The sequence below is a fragment of the Bubalus bubalis genome, chromosome 18 (assembly GCF_019923935.1).
Source record: "Bubalus bubalis isolate 160015118507 breed Murrah chromosome 18, NDDB_SH_1, whole genome shotgun sequence".
Classification (NCBI taxonomy): domain Eukaryota; kingdom Metazoa; phylum Chordata; class Mammalia; order Artiodactyla; family Bovidae; genus Bubalus; species Bubalus bubalis.
In genome coordinates, this window is record NC_059174.1 from 9,958,448 (window position 1) to 9,976,674 (window position 18,227).

Here is an 18,227-nt window from a genome sequence, read left to right on the forward strand (position 1 = left end):
AAACAGAGGAGCCGAAATGACCAACCCACAGCCGTGAATTCCAGAGTTCCAGTTTCAGGAGCAGATTAACGAGTCGTGTCGGCTGGAGTGGCCTTCAGGGAGATCTGAGCTCACCTACAGTTTTGCATGCTTACTGATGGGCTGTATTGACGATGTCACAAAAGATCCCCTTTGAGTTAATCTGTAACAAGTGTCCACAAGTCAGGGAAGGGAACTCACTGAAGGTCACCCGGGGAGCTACAGGGAGGAGCTGAGATAGCGTCAACAATGTCTATGCCTCACCCACCCGCAACAGGCCTGGAAAAGGTGGTAATAATAGCAAGAGTGATAATAACAACAATAGTAACAGGAATGACAGCCACGGCTGTGTGCTGGGGACTGTGTTAAGTGCTCTATGTGGGTTATTATTTAACCAAGTTCTTTACTGAAGTATAAGCACATATAGAAAGCATGCAATTCACATGCCTACAGGTGGATGTAATTTCTTAAAGTGGATACACATATGTTTCAGTCACCCAGACTCCAAAAGCAGACCCCTTCTCCCCAGAAGCCCCCCTCAGGCCCTTCCCAATCACCCCCTTCCTAAGAGGCCACCCCTCTCTGGATGTCTAACTCCACAGATGAGCTTTATCTGTTTGTGAACTTCATAAAAGCAGAATCCTACCCCCATGCACATAGAATACTAGTCAGTCATTGGAGGAAACAGTCGTGGCCGACCCCGCGTCACTCACAGCCTGCCAGGTTCTAGTCCAAAGCCTTCACTCCTGTCATCGGAGCCTCTCAATGACAGCAGGGAACAAGTGCTATCACCGTGGTCATTTTGCAAACGAGGGACTGAGGCAGCAGGGGGTTCCCACAGAACCCAGGCCCTCTGACACCAGGGGCCACACTCCAAACCCCACCCTCATCAGCTCCATTGTACAGAAAAGAGATTTTTACAGCTCCGAGGGGGTGAACCCCTTGAGCAAGTCCTACGCGTAGGGGTGGTGCAGCCACCCTCCAGGGCCTGGCCCCAGCCTGTCTGCCCAGCCTCAGTCCACTGTCTGACACTCACGCCCCCTTGTCCCTCCTCCCCCCAGAGGTCTTCGCAACAGCCGGGCCACGGCCGGTGACATCGCCCACTACTACAGGGACTACGTGATCAGGAAGGGGCTGAGCCACAACTTCGTGTCCAGCGCCACGGTCACAGCCGTGGAGTGGGGGACACCCGAGCCCAGCAGCCCTGGGCCCCGGGACCCCAGCCCGCTCTTCCAGGTGAGCGGCTTCATAACTGCCGAGGACCAGAGCCAGCAGCCCTTCTCCCTGAGCGCCCACAACGTGGTCCTGGCCACAGGCACGTCCGACAGCCCAGCCCGCCTGGGCATCCCCGGGGAGGCCCTGCCCTTCGTCCACCACGACCTGTCAGCCCTGGAGGTGGCCACGCGAGCAGGCACAGTGTCCCCATCCTCGGACCCCATCCTCATCATCGGGGCGGGGCTGTCAGCCGCAGATGCGGTCCTCTACGCTCGCCACTACAGCGTCCCTGTGATCCACGCCTTCCGCCGGCCTGTGGACGACCCCGGCCTGGTGTTCAACCAGCTGCCCAAGATGCTGTACCCCGAGTACCACAAGGTTCACCAGATGATGCGCGAGCAGTCCATCCTGTCGCCCAGCCCCTACAAGGGCTACCGCAGCCTCCCCGAGCACCAGCTGCTGCTCCTCAAGGAGGACCGCCAGGCCGTGTTCCGCGACCCCCAGGGCCTCCAGCAGGTCTTCGGCGTGGCCCTGGTGCTGGTGCTCATCGGCTCCCACCCTGATCTGTCCTTCCTCCCGGGGGCGGGCGCCGACCTTGCCGTGGACCCCGACCAGCCTCTGAGCGCCAAGAGGAACCCCATTGAGGTGGACCCCTTCACCTACCAGAGCATCCACCAGGAGGGCCTGTACGCCATGGGGCCACTGGCCGGGGACAACTTTGTGCGCTTTGTACAGGGCGGGGCCCTGGCTGTGGCCAGCTCCCTGCTGCGCAAGGAGGCCAGGAAGCCACCCTAACACCTGGCCCGGCACCCTTACACCCAGGCCCTAAAAGGAGGGAGATCACCACAGCCCTGCCGGACGCAGAGTCCGTCCCAAGATGCCCCAGTGATGGAAGGGGGCCTCTCCTGCAGGAGACAGGAGTGGCCATGAGCCCACGCAACAGGCCTCTCAGATGAAGAGTGGGAAACCCAGACTGCCGGGACTCAGACCAGGGTGGAAACAGTGGCCACAGGACACGGTAGGCCCAGAGCTGTAACTGGGGGGGTGAAGTGGCCCGTGTGAGCCGGGATCACCAGGGCCCGTGGAGCGCCGAGCCAGGAGGACTTCCAGGCCCCGCTCTTTCCAGAATCAGGTCCCAAATAAAACCAGCGCCTGCCTCCACTCCTGTGTCCGAGGACTCTCTGCTTGTGGAGGGCACCAGGTGCCCAGGACCCTGCCCCCCGGGACCTGGGCAGTCAGGGCAGGGGCAGAAGCACAGGGTCGTGTGGGATAAGGTCCCGGGGCTGGGGGACACTGGGTGGTGCCCCAAGTGAAAGGGCAGATGTGACTGAGGAGTGGGTGCTGGGGAGGCTTTCCCAGCCCCACTCAGTCCCTCTCCCTTCAGGGGATCCTATGTGTTCCCCACAGTTGCACCTGCCACAGGGCCTGTGGACAGGCTAAGCTCTAGCCCAAGGAACTTCCCCATCCTCTCTTTAACTCCTCCTCTTCCTTCCAGTCTCGGAGCATAAGGACCATTCCTCTAGGAAGCCTCTTCTGACATATGCCCCTCCGTGGCCTTAAGGTAGAGCCCACTCTGGTGCGTCAGGGTGCCACCCCTTCATTGCAGTTCAGTTCTCACTCTTCGTTATTTGTGGGATCATTCCAGTATCTGGCTCCGCCCACTTGGCTGTAAGCTCCAAGAGGCCAAGGCAAGCCCTCCTCTGTTTTTCCGCTGTTCTGGGAACCCAGTGCGGCCACCAGGCCTAGCACCCAGCAGGGGCTCCTTTAATTCTCTGGTTCTGTGGGTGGGCGTCTGGAAGGATGGACGACGGGAGTATGAGGGGAAGAGGGTGTTCCAGAGGTGGGGAAGACTAGTTCTGGGCGTTGTTTAACGCGCGGGGGAGGTCTGAGGGGCGTGCACCCCGTGGAAGGGACGAGTGGGTACTTGCGGAGTGGAGAAGGTGGCCCCGGTGCGTGGGCGCGCGTTCCTTGGGCGGCAGCCGGCAGAGGGCGCTCCGGGCTCGCCGGACACCGCGCTCCGGCCCCGGCGGCGGCGCCACGGCGCGGGGGAGGGGCGATTCTTCCGGAGGGCGGGCAGGGGGAGACTTGGAATGGGGACAGCCCCCAGGGATGCACCCCCGAAGCCAGACCCCCACCACCCCGCGCCTGCCAGGCAGCCCCCTCAGCGGCCGGGCCGGGGTCTAGCTCCCCAGCCCCGCGCCCCACTGCCGGCAGCCCCCTGCCGCCGCGCCCGGCCGCCGGGGGCGGGGGCGGTGGCCCACGGGGCACGTGGCTCCGGGTCCGGGCGGGGCGGTGCCCCCCCCTTCCCGTCCCCCGGCGCCGGCCCGTCCCCCGCGTGGCCGCGGCCGCGGGGGCAGAGGGAGGGAGGGCGGGGCGCGCGGGCGGCGGCGGCGGGCGGCGCCGGGGAGGGGGTCGCGCGGGGGCGGGCCGAGGGCCGGGCGGGGGTCGGCGGGCTTCCGGGCGGCGGCGGCGGCGGCGCGGCGCGATGTGCGAGCGGGCGGCGCGCCTGTGCAGGGCCGGCGCGCACAGGCTGCTCCGGGAGCCGCCGCCTCAGGGCCGGGCGCTGGGCGGGCTGCTGCGCTGGGTGGGCGCCAGGATGGGCGAGCCCCGGGCGCCGCTGGCCCCCGACGCCCCCGATACCCCCGACACCCCCGTCGCGGACCCCGGCCCCTACCCGGGCCCCGCCTCGCCGCGCGGGGGCACCGCCGTCATCCTGGACGTGAGTACGCGCGGGCCGGGACCCGTTCTCCCCCCCGGGCGACGCGGACGCCGCGCTCCCGGGTCCCCGCTGGGACCTGCAAGACCCCCTTCTGCCTGAAGGGCAGGGGTCCCCAGGCAGGGACGCCCGCCCCCACCCCTGGAGGTCCAGAGCGGGATCCACCGGCTCCTCCTTGTGCAGAGCGCGGCCCCCAGCTCCTCTGCCCCCCAGGCCGGTCTCCGTGCGGGTCCCGTCTCGTACCGGGACGACCCCTTTACCTCCCTCCCCCTCTCGGGATCTCCACGTTCTCGGAGCCGGGACCCTGGAGCCCCTCGACCCGGCCACCGCCCCCTACTTCTGTCTGGCCAAACCCTCATCTTTCTCCAGCCCGCACTTCATCCTTCACCCGGCTCCTTCCCGGGACGCGAGTCCCGGACCGCCGTCGGCCCCTGCTCCTGCCCCCCGTCCTTACTTTTCTAAGACTCTCCCCCCAACCCACCCCATCACACACACAATCCCTGGGTCCGGGGCCATTTTTCTTGTCCGAGCTCTGGACCTTAAGCCCTTGTATCCTCAACCCTTTTGCCTCAGGCACCACCTTTTTAAAAGCAAAGCCCCCTCCCCAACTGCCTTTCTCTCTCCTTTCAGTAGGACTGGAGCCATCCCCCATCCTCTCTGAGGACCACCACTCCATTCTGAGCCGTCGGTCCTTGATCCCCTTCCACCCCTCCACCCCTCCCCCTCCTCCCTCCTCCCCTCCCCCGCTCACCTCCCTCCCCTTTTCACCGTCTCCCCTCCTCACCCTCTCCCCCACATCCTCTGGGGCCCAAACTGCCCCACCTCACCCTCCCACCCACTCCCCTCCTTAGGAGGGAGCTTTCTACAGGGTGGGTGGCTGCCAGGGTCGGGGGGCGTCCCCCGTGGGGTGCTCTGCCCAACCCAAGGGGCAGCATGGCAGTGGGGTGTACCTGTCCTAGGGAGGGCCCTCCGTGGTGGGTGACACGGGGGTGGGGGTACCATGTTTGTGTACGGTGGGTGGGTTTCTGGGAGAGGTGTGTGTATCACATCCTGGTGAGTGGGGGACAGTGGGGGTTTCCTCTCGCCTCCCCACCCCCACCACGTTCCTGTTGGAGCCCCCATCGCTGGCTCTGAGCCCAGAGGGCACGGGGAGGGGATCTGCGGCGAGTGGCCGTGGCTCCCAGGCTTCCCAGAACGTGCTCACACACAGCCCACACGCGCCTGCCTGCACAGGTGAACCCTCTCAAAGCCCCAGTGAGTTCGCAGCTGAAAGCCCTTGCAGCGGAGAGCTCTGTCCAGGTCCCCCACCCCTTCACACAGGACAGGACGTGGGCTCTGGAGTCCTCACGCCACGCTGGCCTTGAGCCGGCTCTGAGCCCTAGTCTCCCCATCTGTGAAGTGGGGGTGATGAGCGAGTGCCAGGGCTACATCTCCTGTCGGGTCAGTCACTTGTTTAACGCTCGCGCCCGGCCCCAGCACCTGAAGGTGGGACTCCAGCCTCCTCGGGAACCTTGCAGTCAGGAGCAGTGTGCGGTGCACAGGCTGGGGTGCTGGCAACTGCCCCCTTTTCTGCCCCAGCCGCAGTGGCTCCAGACCTGTGTCCCCTGCCCCAACTTGGGGTTCAGCTCAAGAAAGGGGGGATGTTTTGATAATATCTTTCCTGAGCTGCTGCTTCAGTTTCTCGCAGCCCCAGGTGCCCGACAGTAGATGTCCGCCCTACTGCTTGGAGGCAGGGGCCCGGCTTCCGCTCTCTAAGGTGTGAGGGTCAGACGCTGGGGGCGGCGTCTCCCCCTCTTTCTACCCTCAGTAAGGCTTGCGTGCACGCGTGCTTAAGTCACTCAGAAGGGTCCGACTCTGCGACCCCATGGACTGTAGCCTGCCAGGCTCCTCTGTCCATGGAATTCTCCAGGCCAGAATACTGGAGTGGGTAGCCTTTCCCTTCTCCAGGGGATCTTCCCGAACCAAGGATTGAACCCGGGTATCCCACATTGCAGGCGGATTCTTTACCGTCTGAGCCACCAGGGAAGCCCCCAGCAAAGCTTGCTGCTGCTAAGTTGCTTCAGTCATGTCTGACTCTCTGCGACCCCATAGACGGCAGCCACCGGGCTCCGCAGTCCCTGGGATTCTCCAGGCAAGAATACTGGAGTGGGTTGCCATTTCCTTCTCCAGCAAAGCTTACTAGGTCCTAAAAACACTAGGAGGAGGAGCTATCTGGTTTCAACTGCGGCTGGAGGGACTGGGCTGCCCCTTCCCTCCTCACCCCTCTTTCTGAGCTCCCTGCGGGCTGCTCCTACCCACTGACCACCCCAAAAAAACTAACCCCACCGTGCCCTGGCTGGTCCCGTCGCCAGGCCTCGAGGTTCGCTTGCAGACGCCTCTGTTCAGATTTAACCCACCCTCCCTGGAGAACACCAGACTCTCGAGGGGTCCTGGTGGGGGTGTAAGGTGAGTGGCTGCCTCCCACGGTTGGGAGTGGGGAGCATTCGGCCGCTTGCGGGTGCAGCACGTGGGCCGAGGGTTCTGGACGCACACCTGCGCGCATGCGCTCAACCGCATGGCCAGTGGTGCCCAAGGAAGAGGGGAGGCTGCCTCCTCGAGGGGGGTTGGAGGGCCGCTGCCTGAAATGCCCCCCTCGAGGAGGCAGCCTCCCCTCTTCGGGAAAAGGGGCCTGGCTTCCCTGGGTCCACTGGGCTGGGGGTGTTGGAAGCCTGCCCCTCCTGGCCGATGCTGACTCAGCCTCTCTTCTCTGCAGATTTTCCGCCGTGCAGACAAAAACGGTGAGTCTTGCCGCACCCCCGAGTGAGGACCTGGCTCTTTCTGGTTGGGGGTGCAGGACACTGCCCTGCCCCTGTTTCCCCGTCCTAGGAGGGGAGCCCCGTGGTTCCTACTGAGCAGGGGAGCCGTGCGGCTTCAGCGGGCAGGTGTGGGTGGTGCGGTGAGTTATGCGCTGTCAGCGCTTCATGTGCTTCCACCACCTGCAGCTGGGCCGGGCCAGAGCCGCCCTGGGGGGCGCCCAGGAAGCCCCCAGCCTCACCTCGGCTCCGGCATACTTCCTCCTCAGGCGTCCATGCTGTCGCTCCTGTTCTGTCAGCTCCGTGGTGGCCCAGAGAAGTTCTGTGTCTTACCCGAGGTCACCCAGCTGCAGGAAGGCAGTCCAGGCTCTGCTGCAGACCCCTGGAGCTCCCTCCACCACTGCCCTCCCCCCCCCCGCCCCGTCCCCCGAAAAAGACTTCCCGCACAAAGTGAGAACAGTGTTGGGTCCATGAATTCAGCACACCCGCTGCAGATTGCTCCACCCAGCCTTTCTGGAAGGCAGGGGCCCCCTGAGGCTCACGGTGGCCACCGGGAGCAATTGTCTACATACTGGAATCGTAGTTCTTGGGTCGAAGCAGCTCTCCATGGTCTTGAACCAGGACATAGTCCCGCTTCAGGCCTCAGTTTTGCCATCTCTAAAGTGGGGTGGTAACACTTAACCTGTCTACGTTCCAGGGTTGTTGGGAAATGAAGGGAGAAGACATGGCTGGTGAGCTTTGTGAGAGAGGAGGCGGCAGAGTTCAGTGTTAATTCATTGAGAAAATACTGATTTGATTGAGTATCCAGGCCCCTACCAAGGGAGGAGTGGGCACAGCTGACCCGGCACCTGCCCCCAGGTCCCAGGCCCTCAGCCCCCTCCCTGCTGGCCCCGGGAGTCACTGTCTAGCTATCCCCACCTGGTGCTGAGGGGAGAACATGAGACTTGGGCTGGCCGCCAGTGCCCGGGGATTCTCCATCTCTCGCACCGCTCTCAATTCTCAGGTGTGACGGGGGCCCCTCCCAGGCCTCTGAAAGGCAGCAGCAGCATCAGGAGCAGTTCCATACGGAGTATCGAGGAAGGGGAGGGACACGGTGGGGGGACTTCAGCAGCAGCTGAGAAGTCATCATGACGGTGCAGCTTGAGCGGCGTTAGAGACTAGAGAAGTGGGTCCGGGGGTTTGATCCCCTTGCAGGCCTCTCGGAACCTTCTAGCATGTGGCCAGCCAGGGGCCACGTGGTTGCTGCCATGTGCTGGCCATGCCCCTCAGCCTATGGTGAGGTGTCACATTGAGGGATTTGGGCTTGTCCCTGTCGTGGCCCGGCACACAGTAGGCCCTCGGTGCCCGGCTGCTGCCTCGCAGGTGGTGGCCAGGTGTGACTCCTGGCAGTGCGGTGTGTGCCTGCCCAGGGGCAGCCGTCTGGGTGTGGCTGCACGTGTGTCTCTCCGTTTGTGCTTCAGAACCTGTGTGTGTGGGTCTCTGTGACCACTGCTGTTCATGCCGGGTGTGTGGGGGGGATTGTGTATGTGTGTGTTTCTGGATGCTCAGCTCTGCGGGAACCTTTGCAGTGTGTGGGTGTCAGGCACCCTGGTCTCCCTTCAGGCAAGATGGGTTTCGTCCTCATTGCTCGCCCCCCCGCCCCCTGATGCCATCAGAGACTGTTTCCACCCTCCAAGCTCAGCTTCAGGGACCCTCGACTTTGCTCCTGTGGCCCCCACAGAGGCCCTGAGCCCCCTCCTCTCCCTGGGACCTTCATCTTCCTGGCCACCACCAGTGGCTGTTAGGGGGGTTCACGTGGGATGTGGTGCCAGTCCCCGGGGGGCATCCCCCTTTTGCCACAGGGTCTGCCTGGGCTCAGCTCCCTCCCAGCTCTGACCTCAGGCCAGTCCCCAGACTCTCAGGGCCTCAGTGTCTCCATCTGTGGGTGGGGGTGGTCATGCTGGTACCCACCTTGGGGTGGGGCTATCAGGGGGATGGAGTAGAGCTTGGGTCTTGGCTCTAAGGGGTCTGTGAGCCCTCATGCCGGCTGATGAATGTCAAGCCTTTGAAAAAGGGCTGTGATTTGTCAACAAGTGTTGGGTTCCCACCCCGGACTTCACGGGGCATCAACATCTGGTGGAGACTGCTGGCGGCTGTGGAGCATCCGTTACACACCAGGACATTAATAGACGTCCTCATTGGACGTTCCCTCGGGTCCTAGAGGCAGAAGGAATGTCACCCCCCTTTTTTACATGTGACATAATCAAGGCTGGGGAGGAGATGCAAAAGATCACAGAGTCTGGGCTAGGGGGCTGGGCAGGAAGTTCTGATTGAATCCAGCCCAGTTTGCAGACACCGTGTGGGCAGGGGAATGGGAGAAGGGGCGAGTGTGGGTGTAGACAGAGGTGCATACGGCAGGTGTGCAGACACACACGTAGCACAGGTAGATTCCGCTCTGCCCCTGGCATCCACAGCAGCAAGATGCCTGCAGGGATGGCAGAATGGTCCCAAACGAGGGCCTGGGCCATGGGTTGGAGTGGAATCAGTCTCTGGAATCACAGGAGCAGGGGCTCAGCTCAGGCTGGCCTGTCCTGGCAGCTCCCAGGTCAGAGGTGTCTCCGTGGGGGTGAGGGTGGAGACCGAGCGTGGCCCCCAAGGGGAGGCAGAAAGAGGAGGGCCTGCCTGGCAGCCTAGGGTCTGGGGCCCAGAAGGGTGGTGTGGCGGCCGGCGGAGGAGTGAGTGCCAGTGCGTCTCCCTCCAGGGGCTGGGGCGCTGGCAGACTCCTGGCATTTGAAAGGTCACTGGAACAGAGGCTGAGCTCATGCTCATTAGCGTGGACACCTTCAGACGGCCCGCTCGGGGGTCCTGGAGGTGCAGACCCGCTGGCTCCTCTAATTGCACAGAGGCCCCTGGCAGATGCCGCCCCCCTCATTAGCTGATCTGGGTTCATTAGGGCTGTGCTGGGACATTAAAGGTAAATGTCAGCCCAGAAGGCCTTGGGCCCGGGAGGCTGGCGGGCCCCTCTCTGCCCGTTCTGGGTGCAGACTGGTTGGAGGTGCTGGTGGTGCCCTGCCCGTGGCAGACATGAGTAGTCGTTCACAGCACACTTCCACTGAGTCCAGGCTTGGCCACAGCTTCTCCGCGTGACCCTGTGGCTGGGGGTCCCGACAGAAGACCCTGCCCCAGGTTGGGTTGGGAGTGTGGACTCAGGAGCCTGGTGGCCTGGGTTTGAGCTCCCACTGAGGGACCTGGGCAAGTCCCATAACTGGTCTGGCCTATCTGCTCTGCAAATGGTGAGGCGGGGGGCAGTGGGGGCAGGGTGCGGAGGACAGGGTCTGCCAGAGGTGTGTGAGGACCAGATGCGTGAACACACACAGCCCGTGTGTCTGCCCTGGTTCTGCCCCTGGCTGCTGGATCATCATCAGTCTTGCTAAAGGAAACTTGGAAAGCATCCTCTTTCACAGGAGACAGAGCCATAGCTTAGCGTTTATGTATTTCACAGCTGTTACCCTGCACTTTTTCTGGTTGGTTTTTGGGTCTTCATGTGTTATTGGAGAGGGAGAGGGTGTTTGTTTTGTCTTTAGGGGGACTCTGGATTTTGAGTGTTAGAAATTCATTCTCCCATTTGTGACATTAAAACCCGAGCCAGGATGTTGGAGGCATGCGGCATGTTGCCCCAGCCCCCCATATGCAAGCCTGCTCGCACTCTCTCATATCCCCCGTCTCAGCATGGGCGGAGGGGAGCCGCTGCAAGATGTGATGAGCTCAGTGTCTCCTGTTGCCCTACTTTGAGCCCCTGCAGAGCTGCTGGCAGCAGAGTAGAAGCTCCAGAGCCTTTAAAATGTACAGTGGGGACTTCCCTTGGTGGCCCAGTGGTTACGATTCAGTTCTCCCACTGCAGGGGGCACAGGTTTGATCCTTGGTCAGGGAACTAAGACATTGCATACTGTTTGGCACAGCCAAAAATAATAAACTAAAATATAGAACGCAGAGGTAAAATGCATTTTTAAAAAAGTGTTAGTGACTTCTGCCCTGGGCCTGAGCAGGTCTGCCATGTCTGGTTGGGCGTGTTGTGCACTTTGCAAGGGCACCTACTCGAGAGAATTGAGCATCCAGCCTGCATGCCCCACCCCTCAGGAGCTCTGATGCTGGGCTGCATCTCCACCACCCTGCCCACCAGGAAGGGCATTTCTTCCTAATTCATACAAAGTGCCACATGGGCTCTCAAGGGGTTTGAGTGCAGACTAGCTGGAAGTAATGAAGGGGGTCTATGGAGAGGGGCTGGGGCCGGAAGTGTCTTGGGCTCGCCCTTCTCCCTGACCTCCACTGCTGCCCACAGACATGGTTCCTCTAAGGAGGAGCAGGACTGGTCTAAGGTCATTGAGGAGGGGATCATGGCTTCAGGGGTAGGATTGGGAGATGAGTGTGTTGAGCTGGAGAGCCCAAGTGGGAGGAGCTGGAGTTCTGCTGGGAGCCCCTCTCTCAGGGGCCCAGCTGCCCCCAGTCTATGAGAGCTCCCCCAGCAGATGCTGCTACCCAGGGCGATGCAGTGGAGGCTGCTGAAGGTGTGAGATGGGGAGGGACCGTTGGGATAGGTGTATCTGCTGTGGGGGCCCCTCGTCCAGAGCCCCGCCCCGGGCCTGCCGCCACCTCCCCTTGGGCTCTGGCATCTTCAGGGCTGCATCCATGGCCTGGCGAGGACTCCATGCCACTGCTGGCGGTGGGTCACATCGCACCCTGCGAAGGCAGAGGAGAGAGGTCGTTGCCTCCCCAGGCAAGACCTGGGTGCTGGGGTCAAGATAATTTAAGTGTGCAGAGGTTCTCTGGGCTTTTGGAAGCAAGTGAGAGTGCTCCTCAGACCTCCCAGGTTTAAACCTGCCTCTTACAGGTATGGGATCCCTAACCTCTGGGATCTAACACCTGATGATCTAAGGTTTCATAAAATGATAGAAATAAAGGGCAGTGTGCTTGAACCATCCTGAAACCACCCCCTCCCCCTGGTCTGTGGAAAAATTGTCTTCCATGGAACCAACCCCTGGTGCTAAAAAGGCTGGGGACCGCTGGAGGCAACAGGTACAGGGTTACCTACCCCAGGTGGGCAGGTGACTCGGAGTGACGGTTGCCTGACAGGTGCTCTCTGCCTGCCTGTTGGCTGCGGGGCTTGAGGAGCCCCAGTATTTGCTGGTGAGGCGAGTCCCTGTACATGGGTGTTGCTCTGTTGGGTGGGGAGTTAGCTGGGTGAGCAGTTGGTCTCTGTGAAATGGTGGCTAATGTGGGTTTGTGCCACGGGCAGGGGTGCCCCATGCAGGAGTGTGGCTGCTGGCTGGGGAGTTGGCAGGGGCGGGCAGGGATTGCCTGGCTGTGACTCCTCTGTTGATTTGGGGATGTCCCGTCGCTTCGACACCAGCTGCCCTCCCTTTCTCTCCCTCACAGACGACGGGAAGTTGTCCTTGGAGGAGTTCCAGCTCTTCTTTGCAGATGGCGTCCTCAACGAGAGGGAACTGGAGGATCTCTTCCACACCATCGACTCTGACAACACCAAGTGAGCTCAGTCCCGGCGGCTGGAACTGGGAGGTGGCATCCCCCAGTCTCCAGTGTCCACTCCCCTGCACCGCTAATCCAGAGTCCCATCTCTTTGGCCCCTACTGGCTGGGGCGGTCTGGGGAGTGGACAGATTAAGATTGTGTTGGCAAGTGTTTGTCTTTTCTGAACGCAATGTGGCAAAGCAGGAAAAGAGCCTAGGTTTACAGAATATATGTGCGTGCATGCTGAGTTGCTTCAGTTGTGTGACCCCATGGACTGCAGCCCACCAGCCCCCTCTGTCCATGGAATTCTACAGGCAAAAATACTGGAGTGGGTTGCCTTGCCCTCCTCCAGGGGATCTTCCTGAGCCAGGGATCAAATTCACATCTCTTACATCTCCTGCACTGGCAGGCAGGTTCTTTAGCGCTGTCCCACCTGGGAAGCAGAATATACACAGGATGACAAAGGGGTAATCAGCCAGCTCAACTCAGTTCTGACCCCAACACCTCATGCCTGTTCTCAGTCCCAACACGAGCTTTGCGATCCTCTTCCTAACCGGGGCCCACCTTAAACCAGACTGGTTTTTACTCAGACCTTAACCTTCCTTCTCACTCTCTACATTTTCTCCAACCAAGCCAGAACCCTAACCTGCAGCTCAATCAACCCCAAACTCCTCCAACCCCAACCAATCCTTATATCCAGCACAAAATGCTCACTCTACTCACAGGGACCAACCCTTCCCACCCTGAACTCCAGCCCCGCCCTTTCCGAGTGGTCCCCAGGCAGGCTGAGGCCCCGGCCCCTTCTCCACCCCACTCAGGTGATGAGGACCCGAGTTCCTGGGGCTGCTGGGGGGCAGGTTTTATAGGCTGGGGTCCCCTGGGCCAGGCTAGAGGTGGTGTGGAGGAGGAGCTGTCCCCAGGCCTGTTTTCAGGGGGCCAGCTTGAAGGGGGCCTGGGGCCAGGGTGGGGCAGCTGGCTCAGGAAAGGCCACTTGAAAGGGACTGCTTCCTGCCACAGACCCCAGGGGAGGGCTTTGTGTCTGGAGCCAGATGGAGGTTCTGAGCGGGTCCTGCAGCCCCCCCCCCCCTCTCCCCCGGGAGCTTGAAAGGGCTTTGCAGGTGCCCACAGATTATTCAGCCTCATTCGGGCAGCTGGAGCGGGGAGGAGGAGGCACTGGTGTGAGTGCGGGCGGGGCGGACTTCCCATCAGCAAGAAGTCCGAGCTCTAAAGACCTTTGGGTGTTTTGTCTCCAACACTCCCTAGAGTGTGAGCTGTACACAGTCCCTCCTGGGGATGCTAGACAGGTTTGCTACCCCAAACCGTCCGCACGGCTCAGGAACGTTGGTGCAGGGCTACTTTGAGCACCGTGAAGCAGGCCTCCTCTCTGCAGGCTCTTTGAGAACTTGTCCCACGTGGGCCTCCTCAACAGAATTTGCAGAGCCCCTGAGCTGGGAGCCTCTCCCCAGAGCCATCGCGATGAGGCTGGCTTGCTTTTGAGGCCAGCCCCTCCTCTCCCGGTGAGGGAGCCGGCCAGGAAAGGAGGTTGTCGGAATGTGCACAGAGTTGGATCCCTGGGCGCCCGCCCGCAGCTCCTGTTCTGGGTTCTGAGGCTGCTGCCTGCACCTGCCCGGCGTGGGTGGCCCGTGCTCAGCCTCCGAGGAAAGACCGAGAGCCTTCTGGCTGTAGGAACGGGAATACGGGACCCCAGGGCTCGAGTGAGAACAAGGGGGGCACACCCTCCGACAGAGCAGGGCCCGGGGCTGAGGTCACCAGACAGCTCTGGTGACAGCTGTCAAAGCCCCTGGTTCAGCCCCCTCTGCTCCGGATGCAGTGGGCAGCCTCGGGGGGTAGAACGGGGTGGGTGGTGTGGTGACGAGGTCAGACAGACGCACAGATGCGGATCCTCTGGAGAGGGTGGTGGCCTTCACTGGCTGCTCCCTCATCTGTGAAGTGGGGGTCACCTAGGCTGCAAGGTGGGGGGATGTTGACCACCGCTGGGGGCTGTGCTCACCCCAGAGGGGGAAGGGTGGGGGGCGGGAGGAAGGAGGGGACAGGCCTGTCTCTGAGCCCCCCTCTCTCTCTGCATGCAGCCATGTGGACACCAAGGAGCTTTGTGGTAGGTGCCGCTGTGCGGGGACCCAGACTTGGGTGCATAGTGATTCTCTTGGGGGAGGACCCAGGGGAGGGGTGTGATGCTCCTATGACCTTTGAGCTCTGCTTCCCACCCCCCACCAGACTACTTTGTGGACCACATGGGGGACTATGAGGACGTCCTGGCTTCCCTGGAGACCTTGAACCACTCTGTGCTGAAGGCCATGGGCTACACCAAGAAGGTCAGTGGGTGTGGGTGGGCCTGGGGGTCAAGGGCCTGAGCGCCGGTTTGCGTCTGAGAGCATCCTAGCCCAGGGGTGCCTGGGTCTGTGATGACACGTGTTGGGTAAAGCCAGCTCCGAAGCAGGCGTTGCTGGGGCGTCTCGAGGGCGCGCGGTGAACTGGAGTGAGGGGAGGGGCTTGGGGAACGGTCTGTCCAGCAGCGTCTGGTTTGGAGCGCAAGGCCATTTCCTGGAATCAGGCTCGGTCCTGGGTCTGAGTCCTAAAGAGGGAGTGGACACCAAGTCCAAGGACAGGTGTCAGCCGTGCCGGTCTCACGGCCTCTGCAGCAGGACTACAGATGGGGAGGGAGGAGGGTGGACGTGAGCCCCTGACCTTGACCAGGAGCCCCTGCGTGTCTGGGGCGAGTGCGCCGTGTTCAAGTTGGGAGACGGGAGCTGGGCAGTGGAACCACCAGGAGTGTTGGCTGAGTTCAGGACTCCCCGCATGTCCTGGAGAGAGAGAGCCTCAGCATGGCTTCAGGCATAGGCTGGTTACTTTGTTGGCATCCGTGCTCTGGCAGAGGGCAGAAGGTGGGATATGGGGCAGGTCGTGGGCCGGGCGGCGGCGTGGCTCAGCTGGCCACAGGCAGCCCACCTCCTGGCTCCACGTCCCACCTGAGAGTCTGCACCCGCGCCGGCTGGTGCTTCTGTGGGTGGGGGCGCAGGCGGGGTGTGTTCCTTTTCTCTGTCCACACACGAGAGGCGCCATCAATATCCTGAGGATCTACGACAGCAGGATTTAGCGCTCACTGTAATTCCCCCAGCAACCCTGTGGGCTGTGACTGTTGCCACCACCAACCTTCTTTTTTTTGTTTTTTGACTGCACCGGGGCTTTGTTGCTGTGCGCGGGCTTTCTCTACTTGTGCCGAGTGGGAGTTACTCTTTGCTGCAGTGCTCAGACTTCCTTTGTTGCAGGGCATAGGCTCTAAGGGCACACGAGCTCAGTTTGGTGGCTCACGGACTTAGTTGCTCTGTGGCATATGGGGTCTTAGTTCCTGGACCAGGAATTGAACCCGTGTCCCCTGCATTGGCAGGCAGACTCTCAGCCACTGGACCACCAGGGAAGTCCACTCCCCTGCTTTCACAGCTTTGGAAATAGAGGGCTCAGGAAGGTGAACCCAGCAGAGTGGTAGCCAGAGCTTCCTGCTAAAGTGGGAGGGGAAACTGAGTCAGGGACCCAGCCTGAGGTATGGAGCACAGCCTGGGGCCGAGCCATCCGGGGCGTGGAGGGGCCACACCGTGCTGGACAGGTGTCACGCTGGAGGGCGAGCAGCCCCTCTGAGTGGTGGGAACTCAGGAAGGAGCAGCTCCACCTGCTGGTTGAGGCCAGGGGGCTTAGCTGGTAAAGTCAGCCAGACCAGGCCAAAGGACCCCGGCCAGTCACTTCTCTTTCTGAACTTCAGTTTTTCCAGCCGTGGAACGGGAGCATTCGCCTTCCAGAGTCCTCGCAAGGCCTGAGTAAAGTGAAAGGTCTCTAAGCTGCCGAGCACAGCTCCAGCACAGAGCAGACGCGGCAGCAGTGTCCTCAGGCCCCTGCTGCGTGCTTTTTCCACATGCTGCTCGGTTCCCGCCCTGCCCCGTGTCAGGGAGTCCCCCGCTCCCCATATACCCACCCACAGCTGGGCCCGACCCCAAGCTGCCACAGCCCACGTTTCCATGTCTGCCCTCCTGTCGTGCTGTTTTGAGTCTTGGTGTGTTCAAGTATTTTTTAACATTGCGTGAGACCACTTCCCTTTCATTGCTCATCCTTGTACACTGTTGACATTCTGAAAATGTCAAGACGGACAGTGGCTTTAGCAGGCAACGAGGAAAGCCCCCACCTCCAGAGCCCTTGCACAGTGTGGCGGCCCCAGCTTTGTTCCTCAAGCTGGGTGAGGTGTGCCAGCTGCCCACGTGGGACTCCTCACAGTTGAAGTCACCACCTTGAGCCTCAGTTTTCAAATCTGTGAATGGGGCCGCTGCCCAGCAGTGTTGTCTTGGCATTATTAACGTGTACTTGTCTCTTGGTCTTTGGGCTTAACAATTCAGAGATGTGACACAATTTTCCATCAGGGAGAGGATTTTAATGCCTACCAGGACAACTTAGAGCAGTTTGGGGGGATTTTTGCTCTTGGAAATTTTGCAGCCTTTGGTGTGTTCTTAGTGGTGGTGGTGATGGGAGATTGTCACAGTGGTAACATTTCTTTGTTTTTTAATTGAAATATACATGATTTACAATGTTGTGTTAATTCCTGCTGTACAGCAAAGTGATTCAGTTATACACATACACATGTTCTTTTTAAAAATTTTCTTTTCTGGTTTATCATAGGATGTTGGATATGGCTCTCTGTGCTCTACAGCCAGATCTTGTTGTTTATCCGTTTTATATATGACAGCGTATATCTGCTAACCCAGCCTCCCGCTCCATCCCTCCGCCAGCCCTCTCCCCCTTGGCAGCCACCTCTCTGTTCTCTGTGTCCGTAATTTTGTTCATTTCATAGACGAATGCATTTGTGTCATATTTTAGCTTCCGCATATAAATGATATCATATGGTATTTGTCTTTCTCTGTCTGGTTTACTTCACTTACTATGATAATCTCTAGTTGCATCCATGTTGCTGCAAATGGCATTATTTCACTCCTTGTTTTATGGCTGAGTCATCTTCCATTGTATATATTTTTTAAGATTTGCTTTTTATTTATGGCTGCTCTGGGTCTTCCTTGCTGTGCGGGCTTTTCTCTAGTTGCCGTGAGCGGGGGCTGCTCTCTCATTGCAGGGCACAGGCTCCTCCTCGCCGTGGCTTCTCTCGTTGCAGGGCACAGGCTGTAGGGCACGTGGGCTCAGTAGCTGTGGCTCCTGGGCTCCAGAACAGAGGCTCAGTGGTTGTGTCCCAGGCTTAGTTGCTTGCTGTGTAGCACGTGGCATCTTCCCGGACCGGGGATCAAACCCGCATTCCTGCATTGGCAGGTGGATTCTTTACCGCTGAGCCCCCAGGGAAGCCCTCCATTGTATATTATCTTTTGTTTAAATGGTGTATTACACTGATTTGTGTATTGTTGAACCATCCTTATAACCTTGGGATGAATCCCACTTGGTCATGGGACTTTTTTATGTCATGGGCATGATCTTTTTTATGTGTTATGGGATTTGATTTGCTAATATGTTATTGAGACTAGCATTTCTTTTTCTTTGCATGCTTCCTCATCAGTTTTTGTCTGGAGAAATGAAGCTCACTGATTATTTCAGATACTTCTCTTGTGTCCACGGGTTTAGTTGACTCGTTTGCTTTTGCACACGTGCAGTCCTGGTAGCATTGTTAGCTAATATAGTTATCTTCAGTTCTGATTTGTGTTCCTGCTCTTTCTCTGCTGTATTCTGTTGCATTTTCCCCAAATTCTCAAACACCGTAATGATGTTACGTCAAGCATCCTTGTTTTACTTCTGAGGTTCAAATGCATCTCTCTAGTAGTTCTTCACTAATTATAACATTAATACCAGCTCTTATTTTTAGAATCCTCTTCAGCCTGTAAAAAAATATTTTTGTATTCCTTTCATTAAATTTTGCCTTAGAGGGTGGTACTGAATTGTTTCAAATGCCATTTTGGTTTTTCTTTCTTTTTCAGGGATCAT

General features: G+C 59.7%; 1 protein-coding gene across 6 annotated transcripts in view; it reads left to right on the top strand.

Moving 5' to 3' along the window:
* The window catches only part of NECAB2 (N-terminal EF-hand calcium binding protein 2), a 54,299-nt gene that overhangs the window by 8,516 nt on the left and 27,556 nt on the right, over positions 1-18,227 (top strand). The window contains exons 6-10 of one of the 6 annotated variants that reach the window (XM_025268455.2): positions 1,080-1,254; positions 6,702-6,726; positions 12,154-12,262; positions 14,336-14,361; positions 14,481-14,578. In XM_025268455.2, the coding sequence (XP_025124240.1) occupies positions 1,080-1,254; positions 6,702-6,726; positions 12,154-12,262; positions 14,336-14,361; positions 14,481-14,578 (433 nt within the window). Of the gene's footprint in view, positions 1-1,079; positions 1,255-2,027; positions 2,252-3,661; positions 3,953-6,086; positions 6,395-6,701; positions 6,727-12,153; positions 12,263-14,335; positions 14,362-14,480; positions 14,579-18,227 lie in introns of those variants that run through there. The other 5 variants (XM_006045735.3, XM_006045740.3, XM_025268458.2 and 2 more) reach the window with 5 other exon arrangements.